Source organism: Phalacrocorax carbo, chromosome 11 (genome assembly GCF_963921805.1).
Source record: "Phalacrocorax carbo chromosome 11, bPhaCar2.1, whole genome shotgun sequence".
Taxonomy (NCBI): domain Eukaryota; kingdom Metazoa; phylum Chordata; class Aves; order Suliformes; family Phalacrocoracidae; genus Phalacrocorax; species Phalacrocorax carbo.
This window is the reverse complement of record NC_087523.1, coordinates 23,869,539-23,895,019: the sequence shown is the minus strand read 5'-3', so window position 1 is coordinate 23,895,019 and position 25,481 is coordinate 23,869,539. Positions and strand designations below refer to the sequence as shown.

Below are 25,481 nucleotides of genomic sequence, written 5' to 3'. Positions count from 1 at the left end.
CTGGTTGCTAGAACCACCAAAAGGGGAAAAAAAGGTGTTTTTTAAAGACATTTCTATGATTAAAAACTGAGGTATGTTTAAACAGAAGATTTAGATGGCTCAGAGTTCTCTAAGCCAAACAATTGGTTCTTTTTCGTGCTATTTTCTCTACTAATGGTTTAGTGGTTAAGCCAAGATGAAGGCAGCGTCGCTAGGAGCCGCGTGTGATTCTGGCAGTGCCACTGGTGGTCTCTGCATTGCAGACTCAGTCTGTAAATAATTTTTTTACATGGGAAGGGTATTTTAATTTTCTGTTGATCTGGGCAGAGCAGAGAGCCTACATCAGGCCTCTGTTTTAGTTATGGCATACCACCAAATTTCTTTACCCACCTGCTTCAGAGCCTGAGCTTCTGGAAGTGCTACAAGCAGCACAGACTTTTCTCCTCCCAGATCTTCCCAAAGGCTGTTCCTCTTGTTCTCAGTAAATGCCAGGCTCCTCCCCACCCCTCTGCGGAAGGTTAGTAAGATGTGGGGTAAAATGCCTCGGGCCATCGATGCAGCCTGCCCAGATCTGTCTGCAGAGCCTTCCTGCTGCCGCCCAGCTCGGTGTCACCTGCAAACTCACTGAGGGCACGCTCCATCCCCTCATCCAGATCGTTGATAAAGGTATTAGGCAGAACCGGCCCCAACACTGAGCCCTGGGGAACCCGCTCGTGACCGGCCGCCAGCCGCATTGCCAAGCTCTAGGTGGTCAAAACACCCCCTGATGCACAGAGCCACCCCACCGCCTCCTTCCTTGCCTGTCCCTTCGGAAGGGTTTATAGCCATCCTCTGCAGCACTGAGTCAGCCCACCGGGTTTCCGTGACTGCAACTCTTTCGTAGTTCTCCAGCTGCACAACGGCTTCAGCTCCTCCTTGTTGCCCGTGCTGCGTGCGTTGCTGCAGGTGCACTTCAGTTGGGCTATTGACCCTGCCACCTTTTTTTTCAGGGAGAAGCCCTGATTCCCATGCGACCGTCCTCAGGCACTGCCGTGGCTTCTAACACATCGACAACCTTTGCGTCTTTGCTGCCGTGTGGGTCTCCATCCCCTGCCCCCACGGAGATGGCTGCGGTGCTGCGCAGATCAGTACGGGGGCATTTCAAATGCACTCCAGTGTACTCAGCACAGCGTGGGGCAGACGGAAGGACCCTGCTAGCGCGCCGTCCCTCATATGTTGGCGTGCCACCCCCAGGCTTATCTCTAGCGAGCCTGGTTTTATCCCTTTCCCCTTTCAAACCTAGTTTAAAGCTCTTTCAATGAGTCCTGCTAACTCCTGTGCAACGATGCTTTTCCCCCTTTGAGACAGGTGTACCCCGACTGTTGCCAGCAGGCCTGGTGTTGTGTAGACTGACCCATGATCAAAAAACCCAGAATTCTGCTGCTGACACCAGGCTCGGAGCCAGGTATTGATCTGCTGGGTCTTCCTGTTTCTCCCCTCATCATTCCCTGCAATGGGAAGGGTGGAGGAGATCACTGCTGCTCCCTTAACCAGCCGTCCCAAGGTCCTGAAGTCTCTCTTGATTGCCCTTGGACTTGTTCTTGCAGCTTCATCACTGCCTACCTGAAAAATCCATAATGGACAGTAATCTGAGGGCCGTACCAGGGTCGGAAGCTTTCTCTTCACATCTTTAACCCGGGCCCTGGGGAGGCAGGAGACCTCCCTGATAAGTGGGTCCAGTCTGCATATTGGGCCTCCTGTTCCCCTCGGGAGAGAGTCTCGCATGACAATGACCCATTGTTTTTTCTTTTTGGAGGCATTTCTGAGGCCAGGCACAGACCAACTTAACCTCAGCAACACCTCCAAGCGACGTGAACCGTCCTCGTTACTGTTCGGTTCCGCTTGCAGAGCCTCGTACCTATGGTGCAAGGGCAGCCGGGAAGGCGGGGTGGGCACGGGGGAGACGCGCCTGCTGGGCCGGGCAGGAACCTGTCGCCGCTGCCCCCATCCCGTCGGTCACCGCGTTCAGCCAGGTGGAGAGAGGACAGGGTCTGTACAGCAGGGACCTCTCCCTAGGAAAACGAGGAAAGAAACTTTAGAAACTGGAGTCAGGAAAGGCACGTCGTTGGCTCTGCAGCCAGAGATCCGCTGGATTTAACCTAAAACGTGGGAGCTAATGCAGCAGAAGGACTCGTAGCTCCAGTCGCGTGGGGTGGGAGCTGTGATTTGGACAGACCGTCTTGGCCGGCCAGAGACCCATCCTGGGGGAGCTGGTGTGGCTGGGGGGAGCCCTCTGGGGTGCGGCGGAGGCTCTGGTGCGGTTTCACGGTGGGCCAGGCAGGTTGTTCTGCGGGGCGGCGGGAGGGAGTGGAGCTGGGACCTGCGGAGCGATGGCTCTGTGCTGGGAAAGCAAGGAAGGGCCAGATGAGTCCTGGGTCCTGCTTCTTTCCCCCTCCAGGCTTTCTTTACCAAGGCCCTTCCAGCGGGACTGAGGTTTCCCTGAAACCTTGTGTGCTCTTTGCCACCAGGAGAAATCGGTTCTGCAGATGGGCTCCCTGGACAGCGAGGATGGAAGTGAGGCGCCGCTGCAGGTACCAAACCCCCTCTGGCTCCAGAGGGAGCCCGGGGAGCGGGCGCCTCCCGGAGCAGGAGCAGCTCGCTGGGGTGCAGGCAGTGGGAACGGGTGAAAGGAACCTCCCTGTTGGCACCGGGCTGCCTGCCCCCCTTGCTCCTGACACTGAGGCTTGCTCCGCTGGAAGCAGATGACAACTCTTCCAAAGAAATGTTCTAAATAGTTGTGTCACTGCGGGTGGACGTTGTATTTTTAAGGAATAAACTTTTTTTTTTTTAATGGGCAAATCTTGGCCCTGCTGCTTTGTTTTCTCACCTAGCTTGTGTTGCCTGCTAGAGAAAAGGAGGTGCTCCACCCCAGGTCCCCTGCCCACGTGGGACTTTGCTGTCCTTGTAGTAAGTTTCTAGAACGTTCACAAATACCATGGCAGCAAGGGCTCTGCAGCAAACAGCTACGAAACGCTCCCTGCTTCCTCTCCAGCCTCTTCTGATGTTTTACTCAATAGGCGATGAATTTAAGGTCCACGACCTCCTCCTTCCTTCTTCAGAGCAGATGGAGTTTTCTAATTATGGCAGTGTTTGACGTGGATGTCTAGCGCAGCTCGGCAGCACCAGTTTATACTCGGTGACAAAGACGGGCAGTGAGGCGAGGCACGGAGAAAACGGGGCCTGGGCAGCCCCCACAAAGGTGCCACAGCCTGCAAAGGGGGTTCCCGTGCAATGGCTGCGCATGTCGGAGGAAGCTGCAAGCCTGGCTGTGGTCTCCAAACGCAGCTGCTGCGGGGAAGGAAGCAGGTCGGGTGGGGGCAACCGGCGCCCGCTGGCTCAGGGGAGGCAGAGATCCCTCGGGCAGCAGGCAGCGGCAGAGCCGGGTCCGAAACCAACAGGGCTCTGCACCACGTCCTCAGCTCAGCTTCTCCCCCAGCTGTGGCCAAGGCTGCAGCGGGGCTGGGCAGAGCCGGGGCAGTGTGGCTCTGCCCAGGGAATGCGCTGTTGCACCCCGGGCATCACCGTGTCGCGGACCAGGAGCTCAGCTGCGCTCCCCGAGGTGCTCTGGGCGTGTTAACGTGCCAGGAGATGCCAGTTTTGGGTGTTAACAGATGTCTCGCGGGTTGCTGTAGATTTGCAGGGCTCTGTTTGGTCTGTAACCCAGCACGCCATACAAGATGCTGGGTGTCCACCTATGCCGCCAGGTCTTCAACGCCAGAGCTTTGCAGGGCGCCCCTGCGGCCCCCCCCAGACCCATCGTGGGTGCGGAGGGCCGCCACGTGCCTGGCCCAGCCTGCCCATGCCCGACCGCGCTGAAGGTCTGGTCAGTGTAAAGAAGCTGCGATGGAGCGGTTGAGAGGTCTGCGTGCTGAGGCGAGGTGAGAACCATCCCCTGGCCCCCATCGACCAGCACCCAGGCAGCAGATTCCCCGTTCAGGTTCCATCTGCCAGAAGAGCTGATGCTTCGGGAGGTGTCCTAGTTACTGCCAGGTAAGACTGTGGGACAAGCATGGGGACGGAGGGTAGATTGAGCAATGATCGATCCCCTGCCAAGGCACGAGCACTGTCATGCGTGGGAAGCGCTCTTCCTTCCATCTAACCTTGCCCTCTCTCTCCACACAGTGTTTCTGGCTCTCATTTCTTTTGGCAGAAAACTCATGTTCTCATCACCCCTCTCCTCCCCTCGGCCGTGTTCGGCTGCAGCGTCTCCTCTCCGTCACTTCTCCGCTTCTCCTCCCGCCAGCAGGCAGGGAAGGTTCTCCCAGCCGCCCTACAGGGCTGCGCGAGACACGGTGGAGAAGCTGCTTGAAAACCATCCTCTTGAGGGAAGAGAAGGGAGCCCAGGCTGCCGCTGGCTGTGCTGCGAGAGAACACGAGGAAGGTAAATGCCAGCCCTTCGTTCTGTCTGGGAAGAGGGCGGCTTTGCTGCTGAAAAGGGGAGCAACTGCAGCTCCTTGGGAATAGAAGGGGTGGCTGAGCTGAACCTTCCTCATGAGATTTCCTTAAATAAGCCCTAGTCCTAAAAATAAGCGGGGAAAGTCATTGCAGAGAGGAAGTGCCATGTTAACGCTCCCAGAAAAAGGCATTTTATTTCTGTCTTTGAGCAGATTCCTTCTACGGCATCCCCCTCCGAAGGAGGGTTTGCGCTACTTTTGGATTTGCTTTTGCCCCCGCTGCGTATGGGCGCTTTCCTCCTCGTGGGGAGCACTGGTGCCTGCCCAGGCTGGAGCGAGCCCTGCCCGCGCTCTGCCCGCGCTCTGCCCGCCCCGCTGCCGCCTGGGGCTCTGCAGGGCATCGCCCGTCTCGGGGCAGGGACGCCCGCCGCGCCGCCGTGCTCCCGGCAGGGGGTCTGGAGCTGTGGGTGGTGGTCCCCACCCAGCTTGCTCCCACGAGCATAAACACATGCTTCTTGTGGGAAATGAGGCCAGGTTTTTCAGGGTCGACAGCTGAAGCACGAGTTGATGCGAAAGCTAACAACGGTGGCGTTTTGTAGGGCTGTTCTCGTAGCGCTTACAGCAGGGCCAGGTAAGCAGCAGCTTGCCCTGGCTTCTCCCTGCTTTCCCTCTGTTCTCCCTCCTCTCCTAAGCAGGTTTCCTCCTCGCCCCAAAGCAGCCGCATCCTCCGTGGCTCCGCTCTGACCATCCCTCCCGCTCAGGCAGGGGCTGTGAACGTGGGCTCTGCCCAGAGCTGTGAGCTTCGCCTGCAGAAGGGTGATTTCCTTCGGTGTGTCTGTCCCAGGGGCTTGTCTGTCCATCGGCAGCATCGGCTGGCAGCGGAGCTGCGCCCATCCTGCTGGGAGGGTCCTGCTCAGGCACCGCGTCTGCTCGTCCCTCCTTTCTGGTCTGGCAGAAACGCGTGAGGTGTCGCTGGCGAGTGGAGGCGTTCCTGCCTCTCTAAACCAGCGTTTTACCTGTGCCCTTCCCCACCCAGGCTGTCCCGGGGCGCTCCTGGCCCAGGATCTCTGCTTGCAAAGCTTCGTAGGACCAGTTAGTTATTTTAGTTTAAGACCGACCTCCTGCATTCGGCACCGCTGAGACAGTAAATGAAATATGGTCCTGAAGGGCCGCTTCTTCCTTCTGTAGAATTTTTTTTCCTGCAGGTTGAAAGTTATAAAAAGCCCTGTATTGCGTTCGGGGCTGATGGCGGAGCCTGGCTCGGGAGGGAGCGCGTGGAGGGGCAGAAAGCTGAGGGGCGGCCAAAGCGAGCTGCAGAGCCTAAAGAAAAGCTTCTGAAGTTGTTTAATAATTTAATAATGAAGAAGCCCCTTTTCACGCCAGACATGAATGCCTCCGTGGGCTGTGCCTCGCCTAAAATCTAAGTGGGTATTGTGACTCTCTGGCCCCTTCGCTGGCGCGTCCCCCCGAGCTCCAAACCCCGGGGGGGTCAGTGCTACGCCTGGCTGCCTGCAGGATTAGCTGCCAGGCAAGCAGGGTTGCACCAGCCCCTCCTGGGTGATTTACCCCCGAGTCCAGTGTGCGAGACAGTCGTGGGCACCTGGGTACCCCGGTTTTAGTCGTCCCGAGGTGTTGAGCTGTGCCAGGCTATGCTGCATCCCACGTCTGGCACCACGTCCGTGCTGAGGCACGTGGTTTTTGTAATAAATGCCCAATGTTTCAAGAATATCTTTGCCGTTAGCTGAATTCCTTTTTTGGTGGGCCCTTCTGGGGAGTTCATAACAACTCTTTTTTTTTTTTTTTTTTTTTTAATTTCTGTAACTTTCTAAATATCTTTAGAAATTGAAAACCTGGCCGAAAGACAGAGGTGGGCAGTCAGTGCTGTGCTGAGGCTGATACAAGAGCCTGCGTGGGCTGCCTTGTCGCACTCCGGGGTGTTCTCACCCTTATCACCGGCTCTAGGCGATTTCCAGGCATTTATTTTTCACTGTTGCCTTAAAGCCCTCCTTGGGAGCGCTCCTTTCAGAGCCTGTACTCTGACCACATCTTTTCTGTGCGCACGCCCATAACCTTGCTCCTCTTTTTCATATACTGCTGCTTTTTGCTCTTTGGACCGTGGCGGGGCTCGCCGGGTGCCGGGGGGGCGTCGCGGGGCGCAGGCTGCGGCGGGCTGGGGGCAGGAGGAGCGGCCGCAGCCCCTCGGCGCCGGAGCGGGCACCCAGGTTAGTGCGGGGCGAGGGGCCGGGAGCCGGCGCGGGTCCCGGCACGGCCTCTCCAGGAGGCTGCAAACGACAGGGAGAGCTCGCCAAAGATGCGGGAGAGGGGATGGGGCGTTTGGCCGTGACCTGCGTGGGGCTGTGGGCTGCAGCCCAGCCTGTGCTGGGGATAAAGGCATTGGCGAGGGTTCGGCAGCGCTGGTCGGTGCTGGAAGTGTCTGATTTACAAGAGATGAAGCTTGGTGTTAAGTATTAAATTAAGAATAAATCAGTTTAAAATGGGGGAAAAAGGTAGGGGGGAAGAGCTTGTGAATAGTGTACGTCTTATTTAGTGGGATGTGCGCTGCTTCTCAGGTTTTAGAAGGTTTACAGGACTAAAAAAACCAAAACCCCAAAGCTCTTCTCTTCACCCGCCCTGGAGGGAAACGGCTACACCCTCCGTTCTGCCATAGGAAGCATCCGTCCAGCCCCAGCATCCCGACACTGAACAGCCCCATAAACCAGCCTGAGTCAGAGCCGTTCGGGGCTCTCTCAGGAGCTCCTTGGTTACTCCTTGTTACCTTGGCATCCAGCACGCGGCGGGATGTGGGTGAAGGAGAGGAGGGGGGTGCATCTGCGCAGCACCCTCCAAAGACCGGGCTGAGGCTGGGATCTCATCCCGAGCCCTTTCCACCCAGAGCCGATGGTTTTGCTCGGGACGAGCTGCCACCGGGGGCTGGCCGGGAGCAGCGTTCAGCTGATTTGTATGAGGATGGGCGCTGGGACCTGCTAACGTCACGCCAAAAGGTTCAGGACCCCTGACTTGGTGGAGTTTGTTGGAGGCGGGGGGGAAGTAAGGCGGGTGTCTGGAGGGGGCTGGGACGGGCTCAGGCTGCCACAGCAGCCAGGAGGAGGTTTTTGTTGGGTGCCACTTCTGGGGGGGCAGGAGCATGAAGAAAGTCCAGGTGTGAATGTCTCCGGCGTTGATCCCAACGTAGCCGCCAGTTCCTGCGGCTGAGGGTTAGGTCTGTGGGCGCAACGTGAGGATGCGCTGCGATGGAGCCCCTGGCTCCATGTGTTTGTTGTTGCGGAGCAGCTCCCAGGTGCAAAGTGAAGCATCTTAGATAAGGTGTCGGGCCAAGCAGGGCGAAGCGCTGCTTACTGCGGTTTCCTTCACACGCACTTTTGGGGCGCTTTGGAGCACGTTGTGCCTTCTAGGCTTGGTAAGGAGGTGGCCGGACTTGCCTCCACCCTGACTTTGCTCACATGGAGCGTGGTCTGGAGGCTGATGCCAGCCAGGAACAATATTCCCATGGTGAAGAATGGCCAAGTCCCAGCACCAGGACCACAGTGCCTGCTCTGGCTAGCCAGGATGTGCCCGGTCTCGTGTACGTGAGCCTGATGGTGTTGGGCTTCATGTGAAAACAGATGGCACTAGAGCTGGGCAGGGAGCTCTCTGCCAAGCACGGAGGTGCCTCAGGGAGCCTGCGGGGTCTTGGGAGCCAGGGCTGAGGTCCCTCACGTGCTCCCTGATGCCCCCAAGGCCTTTGTTTGGAAGGTCAAAGCGAGATGGTGTGGCGGGGACGCCTACAGATCAGCTGGTGCTTCGGAGGGGTGAAAGAGAGCCAAGTCCTGCACCTCTCCGGCACTGGCAAAGACACCCTGCGGCATTTTCAGCAGCTTCTCTCCTAAACAGCCATCTCTGCGATGTGCTCCTGACTCTCTTATTTATATATATATATATATATATATATGTTTTTCAGAGGACCTTTATCTCAGCTCTTCTGCCAGGATAAAGCACCAAAATGCAGCCCCTGCACCTGCACAGCCTTTCGGAGCTGGAAAGAGCCACTCTGCAAGAGATTGCTCTCTACCAGCTGCAGGAGAAGCTGCTCGTTGGAGACCTCAGCCTGGCTAAAGGTAGGGGATGGGAGAGGAGGGCTCCTCTGAGGGAGGGCAGAGGTCTGAGCCGTTATTGCTACTCACCCCACACCTGCACTTCCTAACACAGGGTGATGGTTATGGAAAGACATTTATGACACATATTGGCCCCTTTTATTCTTTGTTTCCTGCTTTGGTCTGAGCCTCGCAGGGGTAATCAGCCTTTTGAGGAGGGCTTGTGTGTCCATAAGAGTGTGAGAATATGACCTTGCCTGTTGTCTGCATTTGATCCCCCTAATCCAAACCAGCTGCAAAATGACTTGGCAAGGTCTTCCACTGGGACTATCTTAATGCCGTTGGGATGGGACAGGCTTTGCTTTTTGGATTAATGTCCGGCACAGAGCCCTGCTGCTGGGGTGGGGGTTATGCAAGGCTAGACGGCATGCTATAGCATTAATGAGCAAATAAGTATAGAAGCTCTACAGGGACTGAGCTCCTCTGTCTTGGCCTACGTAGACATACAGGCGTTGTCTGGGTTCCCACAGCTGCCTGCGTCCCCCCTCATCTACACATCTAACAGGCAAGCGCAGTGAGTTGGGGATCCCAAATGTACCCGTTACTCAGGAGTGGACAGACCACCTTGAAATGCCTCCTCTGCCCTGGGCTGGATTTTGGCATCCCAGTAGGGCAGGAGATGCCTACAGCTCACCAGCCCTCGGGTCGCGTGGTACCAGCAGTGCGGGGGCTCAGGGAGCTCGGGGGTCTCCAGCCCCACCACCTGCTCGCAGCAGGGCTGTCGCCAGCACCAACCTGGGGCAGCTGGGGCTGGGACCTCCCAAGGATGGAGCCTCGCACACCTCTGGGGACCTCTCCCAGGGAGGGAGCGTTTCCTGATGCTCAACCTCGTACTGGACAGCAAGTACTTACTCGGGGTGACGTCCAAGTTTGGTTTCCTCTCTTAGTTAATGCTTGGAAGATTTCATGCAGCGAAATGGCTTCAAGAAGAATAAAAGAGAGAAAGCCCCCTCTCATTCCCAGAACTCCAAGTTGCCCCAGGGCTACAGCATCAGCCGCCACAGACTGCCTCTAAGTCCCTGGGCGACTCCAACCACAAACATCCTGGCTCCTTTTCTTTCTTATTTTGAGCTGTTGTGATCCCAGTTTCAGTGATACCCCGCAGCAGTAGCTTCTCTAGGGAACAGCGCAGTGCAAAAAACCCACAGAAGTTTTTCCTTCCTTCCTGTTAAGTGTTGCATTTTGTCCGCTGGGCTCCTCTCTTGCTGCGGGGTAAGCGCAGGGGTCTGCAGCGTCCTGGTCTCGTCCTTGCGTGTATTTTGGCCATCGCTCTCGTGCTCACCTGGTTTTCAAAGGAAGCAGCTGCTGTCGGGGAATCCCTCCTTCCTTTTGTCCGTCTTTGTACCCTTTAGATTTCTACCCGCTAATTGCATTTTTCGCGGTTAGTTGGCTGGGAGTCAATGTAAGACGCTGAGGATTAGCTATGAAACTACTGCGCTTGCAACATCGTTTTCCTATCCCAGCATTTTAAAAGGAAGTTTGTGATGTTTGGAAATGCCTACGTGTGGGCTGCATGGCCTCCATTTGGGCCCACCCCCCCGTCTGTACGTGCTCCCCAACAGCTACCCACGTGAAATTCCTGCCTTCCTTAATAAACAGCCATCGCGCAGTTGTTATTTTCCTCAAGGAAAAGGTGTTCGGCACCTCTTGTAATCCTCATAATCCCAGATACTTAGATGAGGAGGATCACGGGGTGTGCGTCCCCTCGTGAACCATCCTTTGGGGCAACCTTCAGCTTCGATACCCTCTGGGCTGCAGTTTTCCTTCCCAGAGTCCTTACCTCGCTCAATCCCAACAAACCTCTGCAGCACCCCGGACCTTACAGCAAACGCCCTCCTTCAGGCGACGCTCTGGGCTACAGAGCAAACACGTCACGGGCACGACGTCTCACTTTGGCCGAGTCTGCGGTTCGAGCAGGAGATGACTGCAAAAGATGAAAGCTTTGAAGGATGCACAGCGTCGGGCTTGCCGTAACGCGTCTCAGTGAAGAGTTGTCCTCATCTCCTGGGTTGGTAGTGGGTGACAGGCATTACTCAGTCATCGAGGTACCGGCTCAGGCTTTCTGGGCAGGGGGATCCTGGTGGTTTCTTTACCATCCGCTGCCTCGTGGTTTGCTTCCCCGAAGACCACCTGCACAGCTTTAAGAGTGGAGAGTTACGCTGACGCTCAGCCTCAGCACGTTGTCACCCCGCCTGCCTCTGTGCTGAAACAGGGGAGATCTGCTGGCCTTTCGTCTCCTTAGCTGCGTGGGTTTTGTCTCCAGGTTGTTGTTCATCTTCCTGCCGTCTGGTCATTTGAAACGACCCATATGGTGCTGCAGAACAGCTAATGTAGGCTGCTCTTTGATGCGTATGTTGCTCATACCCACTCTCATAGCTTTCTTCTAAATCTTACAGAATAACCCAAACAATTAAATAAGATGCTTCTAGGAAGAGAATTCCTCAGGAATAAGGAGCACAAGCCAGAACAGGGTGATGTGTCCTGGAAGGATTTAGGGCGGGCAGTGAGCGAGCTTTCAGTTGCTTGCTGCTGACTGCTGTCCCTGGGTGTGCAGCGTGGGGAGTGCTTAGGAGCGGGGCTTGCCTCTCTGGGACCGGTACGGGGTTTCTGGTGGTATGTGTTTTGTCTAACTTCGTCTATGCTCTGTAGAACTGCCACAAAACTTTTTCTGGGGCTGTATTCCTTTTTCCAGTGTTGAGACCAGACCTCTGAGGACAAGTTAGGGTCGTTTTCTGAGCCATTAAGTAATTGCTAGGACATCATCATTAATCCAGAGTCATGGACGCAGAATTTAAAGGTGGCCAGAACAGTTTTAAGCTACAGCCTTTGGACAGCTAAGGCTTTTTCCGCTGCTTTTTCGTGTGTGAGAATCGTTTGCTGGCGGCTGGTCTTGGCCACTCAGCACAGGCTCCCCGCACGCCCCAAGCACAGACCACACTTGGTAGCTCCTGCAGCATCAGGCGTTTCCTCTGGCGGGGCACGGCAAGCGAGGATGCCGCCAGAAAGACCAGCTGCGGCTCATTTTGACTCTGCTTCGTGGCAGCAGTTCGTTTGCTGGCTGCCTGACGGCTCACAGGCTCTCACCTGCAGTTTTGTGCGTTGCAGGATTACACGCCTGGAGAGTAAGGCATCAGTAAGCCCTGATGGAGGGAGGTTTGTAGGGCTGCGGTCTGAGCCGCGTGGGGCGAATCCCGCAGCTGGGCTGTCTTTAACCCACGGCTCTGGTTTGGTGCCATGGGACGACCCCAGCCCAGGTGCCTGGGTGTGGAGGGGTGCCTTCCTCCACCTGGGGAGGATGGCGGCCCATCTCCGGGGCTGTTTCCCCCCCCGGTTGATGCCCACCGTGCCACCCCACGCGGCCTCACGCATCGTCTCTGGGCCACGGCCCCCGGCCTCCCTCTGCCCGCGGGAGGTGCCCGCAGCCGTGCTCTGCCCGCGAGGGTGCCGAGAGGCCAACGTCTGTAAGGGGAGACTGTGCTAAAACAGCCTAATGATGCAGAACCTTTGCTTTCTCTTCTCCTCGTAGTTGGACCTAAAGGCAGTAAATCTATCCGCCAGAAACTGGAGAGCTTTTCGAAGGAGAAGAAAGGTGAGCAGCCTCCCTTTTACCCAGGGTTTGGTCCCTGCTCTCAAACGGAGTTGGTGATTTTTGATGGGGCTGAGCTGGGGGGTGCCCGAATTCGGCGAGGTGCTTTGTCCCGTGTTGTTTTGCTGTTCTCCAGAGGCGGGTGTAACGTGCACAAGCGTGAGCGAGCCTGGAAGGGCCGCGTACGTGTGCGCGCGCGAACGGCTTTTGTAAGGATGCACACATACGGATATTTCTATCTGCCCATTCTACCCCGGGTCTCGCTGCTGCGAGTTCTGTTTCACTGTCCCTGGAAGGACGTCAGCCACAAACCTGGGGCAGCCGGAGTGCGGAGCACAGCCAGCTGGGAACGAGCACTTCTTAATTTTCTTCACACCAGTACAAAGCCCGCTCAGGGAAATTATTGAGCTGCAGCCTGATATTTTACAAAATGGGTTTGTGCCTGGGACTCCGGTTGCCAAGCCCCTTGGCCCAGGGCGGTGTGGAGGCTGGAAGTAAGGAGAGCTCTCCCTGCATCTGCAAGGCGCTGTGGAGGGGGAGGGTTATTTGGGGAAAATGCCACTAATACCAGGACAGGTACTCTTGAACAGACATAGCTGACACAAACCCTGTGGAAAACTGGAGTTCATCATTTGGTAAGAATCTTTTCTATCAGATACTTCTGGTGATTTATGAAGTCTCCATAGACGCTATGGCATCTTCATGAGGCTGTAACCAATAAAAGGAAGGAAAGTTCAGGAAGAAAAAGCTGGGACAGGCTGCAACAAGCACGTTGATGGAGGCCAGTTTTCCTGCCTTCTTCCCAGCACCCTTGCGTCTCCTTCCTCTTCCTCCAGCTCCCACGCTGCGCCCTCCCGGCTCAGCTCCCTGACTGCCCGGCACCCTGGCTCCCACCACGCAATGCCCCGGGGCTTTCCTGGAGCAGCAGCTCCCCTTTGGGTTTGCCGAGGGCCATTGGGGATGCTCTTCCCACCCAGCCCAGGCCTTCCTGGCGCCTGGGGAGCTGGAGGAGGAGCAGGAGCAGGAGGGGACAGGGCATGCGACGGCTCTGATAGTTACGGGAGTGCCGTCCTGGGTTCAAGCTACAGGTCTCCTTGTCAACGGTTTTACACGTTGTCCTCTTCACTCTCCTGCTGGCGGTTTCCTTTACAGTACCCTGGTAGTCCCTTCTGTTGGTTAATTATTTTATCCAGGTGGGCACGTGTGCCCCCGGCAGCTGGGCTGTGCTAGTGCAGCTCCCTCTTGATTTTCCTGCTAGTGATGCTTTTCCGTTTCTCCCATGTTCTTCCCCAGACTGCTCTCCTCAGACTTTCGGGATCCCGCTCTTCCAAGTCATCGCCAACGACCGCGCCTACAAGCAGCTGCAGGAGGCAGTGAAGAAGAGCCGCCGGCTCTGCCTGGAGGTGGAAGCGACAGTGACAAGATTTCGGGCTCAGAGGCAGAAGAGGTGCCCGATGAGCAGGACCTTCGGGCGGGGACTCTGCTGGGTCTTCCCGGAGGAGCCGCTTTCCCCAGCTTTCGTCTGCAACAGCTCCTGGAGCCAGCGAAGGGTACGACTGCAAACACGGGCTGCGCTGTGATGGTGCGGCAGGCTGGGGGAGGCTCTGACTTCAGCAATACGTACGGTTTCCCAGGGTCTTTTCTTGATGCGAGTTATTCGTGCTGCAGGCTGGGTCGGTCCCGGTCTGCCCCCAGGGAAATGGGATGCCCCTACTTCTCCCAAGAGATGGGCTGTGAGGGGTGGGACAGGCTTTACTAGCTCAGCTCTTACGGAGCCAAGGTTACCAGAAGGACATGGCCAGGCCCATAGGGGTCCGTAGGGGTAGGAGGAGATTCATCATTAGCAGTGGGGATTTCTCTGCTCCTCCATTGATCGCATCTTGCTGAGCAGCACTGTGAGCAGACATGACTTCATGAAGGAGCGTCTCCTTTTTGGCAATGTCGCGGTTGGAGACCGAGCCTCACGCTTGCGAAGTTCCCACCAGAAGTTGTGGCCATCGGTGGCCGGTCGTGCTGGCTCCCTGGCCACGCGGCAGGGAGAGGCCCCTCGCTGCCGTGGGGGCATCGGCTGTGCCGCCGAGCGGGTCTGCTTTCGGTATTGACTACCCTCGCATCAAAGGGCAGGGAAGATGGTGTGGCCGGTCAGCCTTGGCCACCGCCTTGGCTTTAGTCCTGATTCCTGCAAGGGGAGGTGGGTGTGAGGCTGGGTTTGGTTTGCCTCATCTCTCTGGAGTAGAGACCCACGCCTGCCTCTTGTTAAGTGCCTGTAACCCCTGGTGTAAAGCAGCTCCAATACAGGTGACTAAAGCCAGTATATTGCACGGTCAAAGGTGAAAGACGCGGGGATGTTTCCCCTTCCCCCATGCCTGTGTGCGGTCTAGGGTCTGCCCCAGTAGAAGGCTGTGTTTAGAAACACCTCTCGCTAGGAGCAGTGCACATAAACGAGTGCATGGGAGATGAAAGGCCTCTCTGCGGTTCTCTTGCAACCCCAGATGGGCTCTGTAGACCTCTGTGTTCCTTTGGAGGCGATGCCTCCCTTTCCCACAAACTTCCGAGGTCACAGCGATGACGGTGTACTGGGATCTTGTGGGGTAGTTCCTGCCACCCTGTGAATCACCTCTGCTCCATCTCAGGGGGCAATGTCCGTGGACTGCATCACCGACCTGAGCGACAACACTTCCAGGCTGCTGGAGGCACTGCAGTTGTCACACCCCCACGAGCTGGATGCACGGAGAAGCCTGGGCAAGAAAAAGATGTTGAGCCTCAACCCCATCACCCAGCAGGTCCCGCGGATTGTGGACAGATGTTGCAAACACATTGAAACACACGGTAAACACGCACGTCTCTCCGGGCAAATGGCAGCTCCCACAGTAGGTTGGTAAAACCCATCATATCTGGTGGGCTGGGGCAGTCTGGCCCGGCCGTTCCCCAAGACGGGAGGAGGCAGCTGACTCCCGGGGCAGGGCATGCTCCCAAAAAGCTGCCCGGGGAGAGTCCTCTGGGCTGGGCGTAGCATCTGGCTGAGAAGTGAACGTCACTGTGATATCAGTGACCCATCCCCTGGTGCGCTCTGGCCTTGACTCCCCCTGCAAATCCAGCGTCTAGCTCAGAGTGGCTGTACAGGTGAGCTCTCCTCCCTGACCCACAGGCAGTCAACCCCGGAAAATCTTATGGCTCCAAAACCCTTCTTTTTAAGGAAGGATGCACTGCCTCGCATGCAGTGCAAGAGAACCACTTCCATGGGGTTGAGGTGCTCCAAGGACCAGGTGGGGTGGCAGGGGGCTGTGGAAATGCAGAGCACTAACCTGCCCATCTCCCAGGTCTCCGAACGGTGGGCATCTTCCGGGTTGGGAGCTCCAAGAAAAGAGTTCAGCAGGTAAAGTGAGACATTTACTGCATCCTCAGTAGCAGTACTGCATCCAGAGGACAGACGCCTGCACGGGTGGGGAAGGAATAAAGCAGATGTTGATGTGGAGGTGTCTAAAATATCACAGGCACGTGCTGGATCACACACAGCTTGTAACCTGCTGCTGGGGCCTTCTCCCAGCCATGGAGAGCAGGCTTTGTCCCTCCAAGCTGCCTTTGACAGATGAGCCTCCCTCCCCTGGCTGGCACTTCAGAACCTCCCCCAGGCTCCCGTCACCAGCCGGCAGCTGCTTGTGGTCCTGCGGGCCGTCCTGTGGGCAGCAGCAGGCTCCTGGGCTCCGCGTGCCTTCTCCGGGGGTGCCTGCGTCCGGGGGACGCTGGGAGCAGCCAGCCCTCCTGTCCTGCCATTGCAGTAGCTCGGTATGGGCGCAGTTCCTGTCAGCATGACTCTCATAAAGAGGAAGAACTGACTGTTGCTTTTATTCTCTTCCATCTTTAAGCTGAGGGAAGAGTTTGACCGAGGACTGGATGTTTTCCTGGATGAGCATCAAAGCGTTCACGATGTGGCTGCTCTGCTCAAAGAGTTTCTTCGGGACATGCCGGACTCACTGATTCCCAGGGAGCTCTATGCAGCCTTCCTCGGCACCGCCTGTGAGTACCTGGGGTGCCTTGTTCCCGCTCTGCGCAGTCCACCCACCGCCTCTGCTTTTGTAAGGGAAAAAAGGGAGTTTTCTTCCTGTGCAGCGGGCTGGCGCAGCAGCGGGTCCCAGCACGAGCCAGCGCGCTGCGCGGGAGCTCAGCCCAGCAGTTGGCGCGGCCCGTAAGGGTGTCTTTGCGAACCCTCTGCCCAGGTCCCCCAACCCACCGCATTCTGGGTGACTGAGGTTTTAGGCAGCCTCTACTGCTTCCGGCATCACTCTTTCTTGGCCTCCTTCACCATCTCTTTGCTTCCCTTTTGCCATCCTTCTCTCCTCAGATTTGATTCTCCAATACCAAGTCCCCGAATCCCTGCTTCCACATCAAAAACGAGCAGCTGCACACCGGTGGGCTTGCAATGAGGCTGTGCCATGGCGGGGAGCAAGGGAGGGCCTGTGCTGGGGGGAGCGGAGGTGTACAGGGACCTGGGGGACGTACGAGGCAATCTCCTGCCCTCCAGCTCAGCTACTGGAGCACACAGCACACGTGCACTGTATAGCAGGCGAGTAAAGCAACCTGTCCCTGCTGGAATCACCCCAGAGCGAAGGCATGGGGCTACAGGTGTGTCATCTAGCTGTGGGCATGGAGCACTGAGTTTCTTGGGGATAAATATATCCTGACGCTGGGGCACGTCTCAGCATCTGGTCTCCTTAGGGGGAGCAGGAAAACCTTACGGGGAGCAGGTGGAGGTGGAAGGCAGGCTGCAGCGCCCGTCTTCTCTAGCTGTGCAATGGACCTGCATCTCTGCAGGGGCAGGAGAGACCTGGGTCAAAGGGGAGAAACAGAAGCTGGCCTCCCAGGTGAAAAGCAGGCCAGTACTGCCTCCCAGCTGGAAGTGGCTGTGCTGTCTTCACTTTGGTGTCTTTTACTGAGAGTCCTAGAGGTGGAATCTGCATTAGGTTTGATATGAGCTTCCACATCAGCTATTTTGCAAATCGACAATAATTTGAGCTCCCAGCTCCTTCGGTGTTTTGTAAGACCCATATACAGAAAGGCCGCTGTCGTTGCCTGTTTTCTTGTCGCGGCTGGGGCGTGTGATCGGAGTGGATCTTCAGCTCACGCTGGCCTTGTGACACTCACACCTGAACGAGAAGAACTTGCCGGTTCTCCCAGTATAAGATCTAAGGAGCCTCCCCTCGCCGCCAGCGGCAGAGCGGGGTACGGGACCACGCGGTCCCCATCCGCCGCTCCTCCCTCCCCTGTCACCCATCACACAGAGCCTTGAACGTCCCTCTCGCATCACACCCTCCTTTTCTTTTTTCAGGCGCCCTCTCTAGCCTTGGCTGGCTCAGTGCTTGCTGCCCCCCTGTCCTCCCTTGCCAGCTCAGCATCTCTCTCTGCGGCGAGGAGACTTCCTTTCCCCTTGCGGACACTGTTAATAAAAAGGCCGAACGGCCCCGGTGTGCGCGTGAACCCCCCCTTTGCTCGGCAGCGGAGGGATTAGCGGTGTGGTGCCCGGCACCGCCACGCGCAGCTGCTGCAGCCTGGGCTTTTTTTTTAAATAATTGGATTATAAACCCTCTGGTCTAGGACAGTCGTTGACTAGGGGGCTGTACAATACCAAATGCAATCACGTCGCAGCTCCTGCTGGGGTTTCCCAGAGCGCTTATCCCTGCGTGGATGGGGTGAGGGGTAAGACACCAGTCTGGCCCCCTCCGGAGCTCGTTACCGCGGGTGTAAATGAAGTAAATGAAGCTGGAAGTGCCTGGCGGGCTGGGAACCGCGCTAATTAACGGGCTGCTCTCTGCCTAGCCATGGAGGGCCCGGCACAGCTGGCCACCCTCCAGCTGCTGCTCTTCCTGCTGCCCCCCTGCCACAGCGACACGCTGCACCGGCTCCTGCGGTTCCTCGGCGAGGTGGCCCGGCACGCCGAGAGCTCCTGGGGCCCCGACGGCCAGGAGGTAAGGCTGGCCCCAGCGGGTCGACGGCGTGAGGAAGGGGTTGCTCAAGCTTCGTTGGTTAAAACCAAGCAGAGCTTCTTGCAAGCAAGCCTGGGTGAATCCTTTGGCTAAACCGAAGCGTTGGTAACTCCCCCTGCCCGTGGCAGGTCTGGGCTGCTCTCAGCCCAGCGAAGTGGTTTTCTGGGTTGCAGGAACCCCAGGGAGCCCTGGCTGTGTGTCCGTAGGCAGCGCGGGGGGCGTTTCTTGTGGACTAATTCTGGTTTTCCACCTCCGACTTTCATGAAGGACTTTTCATCGTGCATTGAGGTTGATTTTGGTTTCTCTGGACAATCCAAGCTCTAAGTCTCTCTGTGATTCAGAGAGACTGGTTTTGCCCCGTATTGTAAGATCATAGAGAAATATTGGTTGTTACCTTCTGGTAGGCGTTGTGAAAGAGAGGTAGATGGGGGTGGAGGGCCTGATGGAAGGAGGGGATGAGCACGTGCTCCAGCACCACAAACCCTTCACGCTGGCCCTGCCACCGGCTCAGGGAGGACCAGACTGGATCAAGCCCTGGCCTCACTCAGCGGCTCGTGTTCCCATCCTGGGGGCGGTGAGGCTGTCCTGGGACATCTCATGCCGGTGCCTCTGTAACCTGCAGTTTCCTTTTGCGCTTGCTTGCTAGATTCCTGGGAATAAAATGACAGTTTCAAACTTGGCCACCATCTTTGGTCCCAACATCCTTCAGAAGGAGAAGCCTGGGGAGAAAGACGCTGGTGCCATGAATTTTGAAGACAGCGCTGCCATCATACTGGTGCTCCAGAGGCTGATAGAGCACCACCAGACCTTGTTCATGGTAGGTGAGGCTTTCTCCGGGCAGCTTCTCTAGGCCGTTCCTTCCCCTCTGAACTCTTCTAACGGCAGCAGGAGGAAGGATGTATTCACAGCCCCGCTTAGCAGCGGCTTGTGAAAATGTGAATCATTCCTCGGGGCAAGTGTAAATATTAATTCGGGGTGGGTTGTTAGTGGCATCGTAAAGGCAGAGCTGAGGGTCATGCCATGAACAGGTCCCGTCTTCTCTGTCACTTTCCAGCCCGGTGACGTCTGGCCGAGCGCATTTGGGGCGGGAAGCAACTGGCCAACAGCAACGGCAGGAGTGGCACCTCCGTACTGTTTCTCCCCTAAAGTCCCAGTGAGGGGGGAAAGAGGAGGAAAAAATGGGAGACCCTAGAAGAGGGAAGGAGCTGGAAGCGGTGGGTTGGGGTAGAGGTGCCACAGCTTCAGGCAGATGTGGGGAGGCTGTAACAGTGGGGAGAGCTGGTGAGGGCAGTGGAGGATGGCATCACTTCAGATCTGCTCTTCAGCGGATGATTTGGACCATCAGTGTGAGGCAGGGAGTGCCCAACCTGTCCTAGAGGATGCATCGACCTGGGGTTCCCAGAAGTGTCTTTTAGAGTCACATAAAGGTTCGTATGGGAAGAGACCTCTGGGGCGTCCAGACCAGCCAGATCAGGGCGCGCTTCAAAGCTAGATCAGGTCTGTGTCCAGGGACAGCGAGCTCTGACCTCTCTGGGTCCTGTCCCAGGGCTGCACCACCCGCAGGGGAAGAATCTTCTCCTTGTCAGAAGTGCCCTGCTGCAGCTCATCCCTGCTGCGCCTCGGTCTGTGCCGGGGCACCTCTAGGAAGAGCCTGGCTCCATCCTCCTCCACCCTCCCACGGGGCACCTGGAGGCAGCACTAGGAGCCTCTTGCATCTTCTCCTGGCTGGATCCTGCTCTGCAGGGTTGCCCAGGTGGACTTCAAGCCTTCACCGTGGCATTCTCCGCTCTGCCCTGGTGCAGCACAGGTGCCAGGGAAGCACGACAGGCTGGGGATGCCGCTCCAGGCTCCGTGCTTCTCTTTACCGCTGTGGGAGGTGCTGGTGGAGAAGGATGAGAGCGGTGCAATGTGTGGCGAGGCGGGGTTGCTCAGTGCAGGCTTGGAGGTGAGTATGGTGGTTGAGCAGGAGAGCCCTGCGGGTACGCAGCGAGGTGCCGTTCCGAGCGCCCACGGGTGCTTCGTGCGGACTTGGGCGCTCTGAAGCAGTCCCCAAGGGATGCGATGTAGGGGGGTGCCAGGCAGTCACATAGCTGCTCTCCGCAGGGACAACCCCGTGGAGGCTGTGCAGCTCTTTTGGGACACTGGCAGAAACTCCCTGGATCGGCAGGAGCATACGCTGAGCGGTGCTCCTGGCCCTGGCTTTAGGAGAGGGCCTGGGAAATTCCCGAGAAGGACCAGTGTAATCCCTTTCCTATGGGACTATGGGAATGTGACGATTCAGGTCCCCCAAAAGCCTGGTAGCAATTGTCAGGTCTCCAGGGAACCAAAGGTCGGGGGTTAGTGCGAGGAAAGCAGGGGCTGAGATCCTGCTCAGACCCCCGGGAGCTGTGTGGGACACGACACCAACACAGTGGGTCTGTGAGCACTATTGACCTGGAGTCCTTTTGCTCTCCTTGGCTGCCTCGGCTCGTCTTCCTCCAGAGAGGAGGAGATGCCACGAGCGAGTGTGTCTGTGTGTCCCGCCCAGGTCTCTCCAGAAATGCAACACAACATCCTACGGAGGCTATTTCAGACAGACCCCGATGTCATCGACTACCTTCTGCGCAGGAAGTTCAACGCCGTGCCGTAAGTCCCCGCGAGGCGCGGTGCTGCTGGAGGGCACCTCGCTGCACGGGGGGCAAAGCCTCCTGCGGCAGCACTCGCCACGCGGCTGGCAAGTGACGGGCAAATCCTGCTGATCTTCCTGCCCATCTTTCCTCTTCCTTCCACCACTTTGTCGTGAACTCCCCAGCTAAAACTCTTCACTTTCCGTGCTAACACTTAGCTGAAGCATCCCAGCTTTTTCTGTCCCTTGAAGCTCCCTATTCTCCTTTTTCCCTCCCCAGCCTGTGCCATGCTCTCTCCTTTCCCCACACCTGCCCCGCACCAGAACTCCCCTCCTTTCTTTGTGCGCACCTACACAGCCCGTGTCCTCCCGCACCCCCAGAGCCCTCCGCTGCTCCAGCCTCTCGGGATCACACGCTGATGCCTGCTCCGTTTTCAGCTCCATCGCTAGCCTCCTCCAAATTTTCTTCACCCTTGGCATTATTTGCATGTCTCTGCATTTTTTTTTGCCTGTCCCGCGTGCATCCGTGTGCGCCTGTGTGTGTGCATGCGGCTGCCAGCTATGTCTGTGCATCTGCTTTCTGGCTTTCTGGCTGCAGGATAGGATAGAGCCATAGAGGCTCAGAGTTTGAGCACATGCCCTTCCCTGTGATTAAAGAAGGTGGGGTGAAAGGGCCTTGTGCCCCGTGATCTGGCCCCACGATCATGGCACGTAACACAGGGGTATTTCGCTCCCCTGTGGTCTGTAGCAGGGTGGGCTCGGCAGCCTTTGGTCTCCTTGTGGGGCTGGCGATTCCTTCAGCAGACACGGGCTGCACTGTGCGACGTGGTTTCCTGGAGCACAGACCTCAGGAGCCTTCTCTGCTACGGCTCCTTGTCTGTCTTCACGTTCCTTTTGGGACTGTCCAAAGAGATGGCAAACCTTCGGGGTCGCTGCTGGAGGCCGTTCGGACGTAAGCTGGCAACAGAAGCACTTTGCAAACAGCACCTCTCTCTGTTTTGTTGCTTTCCTAGGAGCGCAGAGAGTGAGGATTCAACAGAGGAGCACGCGCCGTCCCCGCGGCCGGGTCGGACCAGCATCCTGGAGAGCGGCTCGCTCTCGTCCGAGCTGTACAGCAGCATCTCGTTCCTAAACCTGCACGTCAGCATCTAGCAAGCCTGGGCCAGGCCCTCCGCACTGCCTTCTGTAGGTGAAACTGGGCCACCTTTCCCCAGCAAAACTAAGTCTTCTGCCCCACTTTGGAGGAGCGAAGAGGTGAAGGGAGCGTGAGCCCCTGCGGGAGCATCTTTGCTGCCAGGAGGCACGGCGCGTCGTTCCGCTGTAGGCAGACCCACAGCAGGAGAGGCGCTGCAGGCTGCCGGCAGAAGCCTTCCGCGCGGGGGCTTGGGGCCAGATGGCAACCAAGAAGCCCGCGTGCTCGTGCAGCGGCTGCGCGCCCGCGGTTGCGTAGGCAGCGCTGCGCCCAGGGGAGCGTGCGCGGGGAGCGAGCCGGGGAGCCGCTGGCGCGTGCTGCAGCCCGCCCGCAGGGCGCAAGGGCTGCAGTGCCCTCCGCGCAGCGCTGCCTCCGCGGTCCGCGGCTTCGCAGGAGATCGGGGCGTGAGACTTCTGCCCCCAGGGCCGTGCGTGAGCTCACGGCTCCGGGTTCGCAGCACGCTGCGTGGCAGCACAGGCGGGGACTGGCTTCGTGGCATCCCTGCCCGGCGAGGACGACCTCTCCCCTCCGAATGACCACCAGCCCCGTGCACTGGGGCAGCGAACTGGTGCGGGCTGCGGAGCAGCAGGGAGGTGTCTGACACCTCGTGCCGTGCTCGGTGGACGGGACTCTGTCCAAAATAGACCCCATGCGGTGTGCCTCCAGGCGTTCGCTGGGCTCTGGTGGGGCCGGCGGGGAGCAGCGCCCTGGGGCTGAGACCCCCGGCACAGACTGGGAGGCACAAGTGGATGGGGACTGTTAGCGGGGCGGTGAGGATGGGGAATGGGCTTCAACTTGGTGCAGCTGGTGCTTTGGGATCCCGTTTACCGTGAGTAGTTGTATCGCAGGCGTGTGCCGAGAGAAAGCTCTCTTGGAGCTACAGGAACGCCCGTGGAGCTAAGGCAACCTCACCATCCTTGCAAAGCAAAGACACCTGGCCTGCCGGGCTCAGAATGAATCACAGCTTTCTTCTCTGAACCCAGGCTTCAAACTGCTCATTTTATAGACAGAAACCGCTGTATCAACCCCAAAATGTACGGCTGGTGTAGCAGGAGGGAACAATATACTCTGAGGGTTATAAACTTCAATTTTCCTAGAGTTAATAATTACTAAGTAGATCTTCTAATGTATTTGACGGATTATGGTGTCTTTTCATGATCTTTGGCTGAGAAATGCCTGGTTTGGCTTGTTCCTCCTGCTCAGGCACTGGAAGTCACTGCCAGTTATGTGCAGACGTGCATTGCTAGCTGGGATGGCAGAATGAAAGTTATCAGCAAATATTTTCTGTTGTTTTCTTTCCATTTACTCTGCCGGACGTGGGCTGGCGGCCCCTTACCCAGTAGCCGCCGTGGCCTGGGTTGCCCCTGGGTGAAAGAGTGGTGCAGGGAGGGATGCTCTGGAGAAAGCTCAGCTTCGGGCGGGCCGGTCCAGCACGCGGAGCCGCAGCCAGCGCGACGGAGGGCGAAAAGTCAGTGTGCGTGGAAGGGGAAGTCAAAGACGAAGAGACAGCAAAAGAGGTCGTGTATTTTATAATCCCTTGGCTTGAAATGCCAATTGGCACGTTCACAGTTTGGCTCTTACCTCCAAGGAAATGCAGTTGAAGAGTGCCGAGAAGAGGGCAGGCAGGTGGGGAGCTGGTGGGGGACGTCATGGGGGGAGAACTGGTGCCCAGAAGAGTGCTGGTGTAGAAAACTAGGGCAGACAAGTAGGGGAGGAAGGCGGGTAGTGCTGGAGAGCAGCGGGGCGGAAAGAAGACAGGAATGAGCTATGCCAGGGTTTTTTAGTGTTGGGGGCAGATGGATCTGGTGTCGCAGCTCCTCTTGTTTGGACCGCCTGAAATCAGCTGCAAATCCGTCGCTTTTGTTCTGGAGAAGCCAAGAAATACACTCTGGTGATTAGAGAGTTGCTTATTCTCTGTGAATTGTGGCAAAAATGTCTGGCAAAAAACTCAGGGCACGGAGAGTTTAGCTTTGCAGTTGCTTCCTTTTGTTGCTCCATTGGTCTCCATCTGTCTGTCATCCTGGGTTGTATTTAGACAGCAGAGTTTCTCACGTGACAGAAATCGCTGTTCCACGATGGATTTAATTGTCTGGTTTCCTGTATGACTCTGAAACTCCCCCAGACTCAACCTTTGCAGAGACCTGATTGAAATTTATCTCCGTAGACGTTCCTGGCCCATTGCTACGAGCTCCTCGCCACAGCTGCCGTACGCTGACGTGCGGGCAGAGCTGCTTTTTTATTTCTTGTTGTGGTTTAAAATGTTTCTGTTTACACTGGCACGTTGGGTAGAAGCTGAAGGGCTTGACAGCACTTCCCCTCCAAAAGTGGCTGAAAAATAAAAAAAAAGTGCTTTTGAAAAGAAAACCGGGCTGGAGTGTTTGGCAGAACCGCGGCTCAGGGAGGGCAAGGAGGGATGGGGATGTTCAAAGGAGGACCGAAGCTCCGTCAGCACTTCGCATCCAGAGCCGGTCCAAGGATGGGAGGTACGGGGAAATGTGGCCGGGGGCTTCGGGCTGGCGGGATGCTCCCGCGTCGGGGAGCGGCGGGTGCTGGCCGGGGCCGGGGCACCAGCTCAGCCCTGGGGCCGGGGGGTGCGGGTCAGAGTCTGGCCTGAGATGCGGGTTCTGACGGCGCGTGGTGGCCGGGCAGTCGGAGCGGGGCTGGGGCTGCTGCTGCCGACGGACGGCCCGGGGGCTTCGGCGTAGGGTGGGAGCGCCTCTGCAGACTGAGCGTTGGCGGTTCGGGTCCTCACAGCCCGGCTCCTCCTGGAAGCCCCAGGCGGTGCTCACACCACTGGGGGTGACTTGGCGGCCGTGGGAACCTTTTGGCCATGCCCAGGCCCCCCCACGTGAGGTTTGTCATTAAGGTGGGGGTTAACGTTGATTTTCCATGTAAGGTTATAGTCGTATCATTTTTAGCTGGAGCTTTCTCGGGTCAATTGATTTGCTTTAGGGAAGTTTTTTAGGGTCGATACCACCCCCCACCCCTATTAGTTTCCGTGGTAAAATTATTTTGCTAGGATTATCGGTAGGTTGAGGTTTGGGAGTGCAGATTTGGCAAGTGGTTAGGAATTATGATGGAGGTAGGATTAGAGCTAGGGTTAGTTTTAGTTTAGGACTAGGGGTGGGGTTGGCAATGAGATTAGGGTGACTATAAAGGCTGTGATAGAGTAAGTATTTGGGTCCTCTCTGCTGGAAGTAGGTTGGGTGTCCTCAGCATGCTTGGATGAAGTTGGTGACCGTGGGGAAACGGTTTGCGGTCATGTAAAACACCGAAGTAGGTTTCCATTAGGGGTTGGTTTAAGTTTTGGTTTATGAGTAAGGTTCAAGATTAGGTTTAGGGCTTTGCTTAGGGTTGGGGTAAGGCTAGGGCTTGCCTGATCTATAACCATTGGTGTTCACGTGACCTTGGGAGCCAGGGAAAGTCTTGAGCCGCTCAGACCAGGGACACTTTTGATGCTGTAGTTAAGTTACGTTCCTCTTCTGCTTGGACAGAGGTAAACCTCAGGGCAATGCTGTGATGCTGGAGAAGTGTTTCAGACAGGAAAATGAGGT

The 25,481-nt window shown here is 57.1% G+C and overlaps 1 protein-coding gene across 2 annotated transcripts; it reads left to right on the top strand.

Moving 5' to 3' along the window:
* The first annotated feature begins 4 nt into the window (after positions 1-4).
* ARHGAP36 (Rho GTPase activating protein 36) lies at positions 5-24,291 on the top strand. Of its 2 annotated transcripts, XM_064463503.1 has the most exons (13): positions 5-2,925; positions 3,036-4,399; positions 5,108-6,634; positions 8,371-8,527; positions 12,090-12,152; positions 13,443-13,699; positions 14,783-14,978; positions 15,470-15,525; positions 16,016-16,166; positions 17,964-18,112; positions 18,777-18,947; positions 20,658-20,755; positions 21,749-24,291. In XM_064463503.1, the coding sequence occupies exons 4-13, from the start codon at positions 8,413-8,415 to the stop codon at positions 21,885-21,887; spliced, it is 1,395 nt and encodes a 464-aa protein (XP_064319573.1). In that variant the 5' UTR covers positions 5-2,925; positions 3,036-4,399; positions 5,108-6,634; positions 8,371-8,412; the 3' UTR covers positions 21,888-24,291. The 2 variants fall into 2 exon arrangements, with proteins under 2 accessions (XP_064319573.1, XP_064319574.1); XM_064463504.1 differs by lacking the exon at positions 5,108-6,634.
* Positions 24,292-25,481: the final 1,190 nt, after the last annotated feature.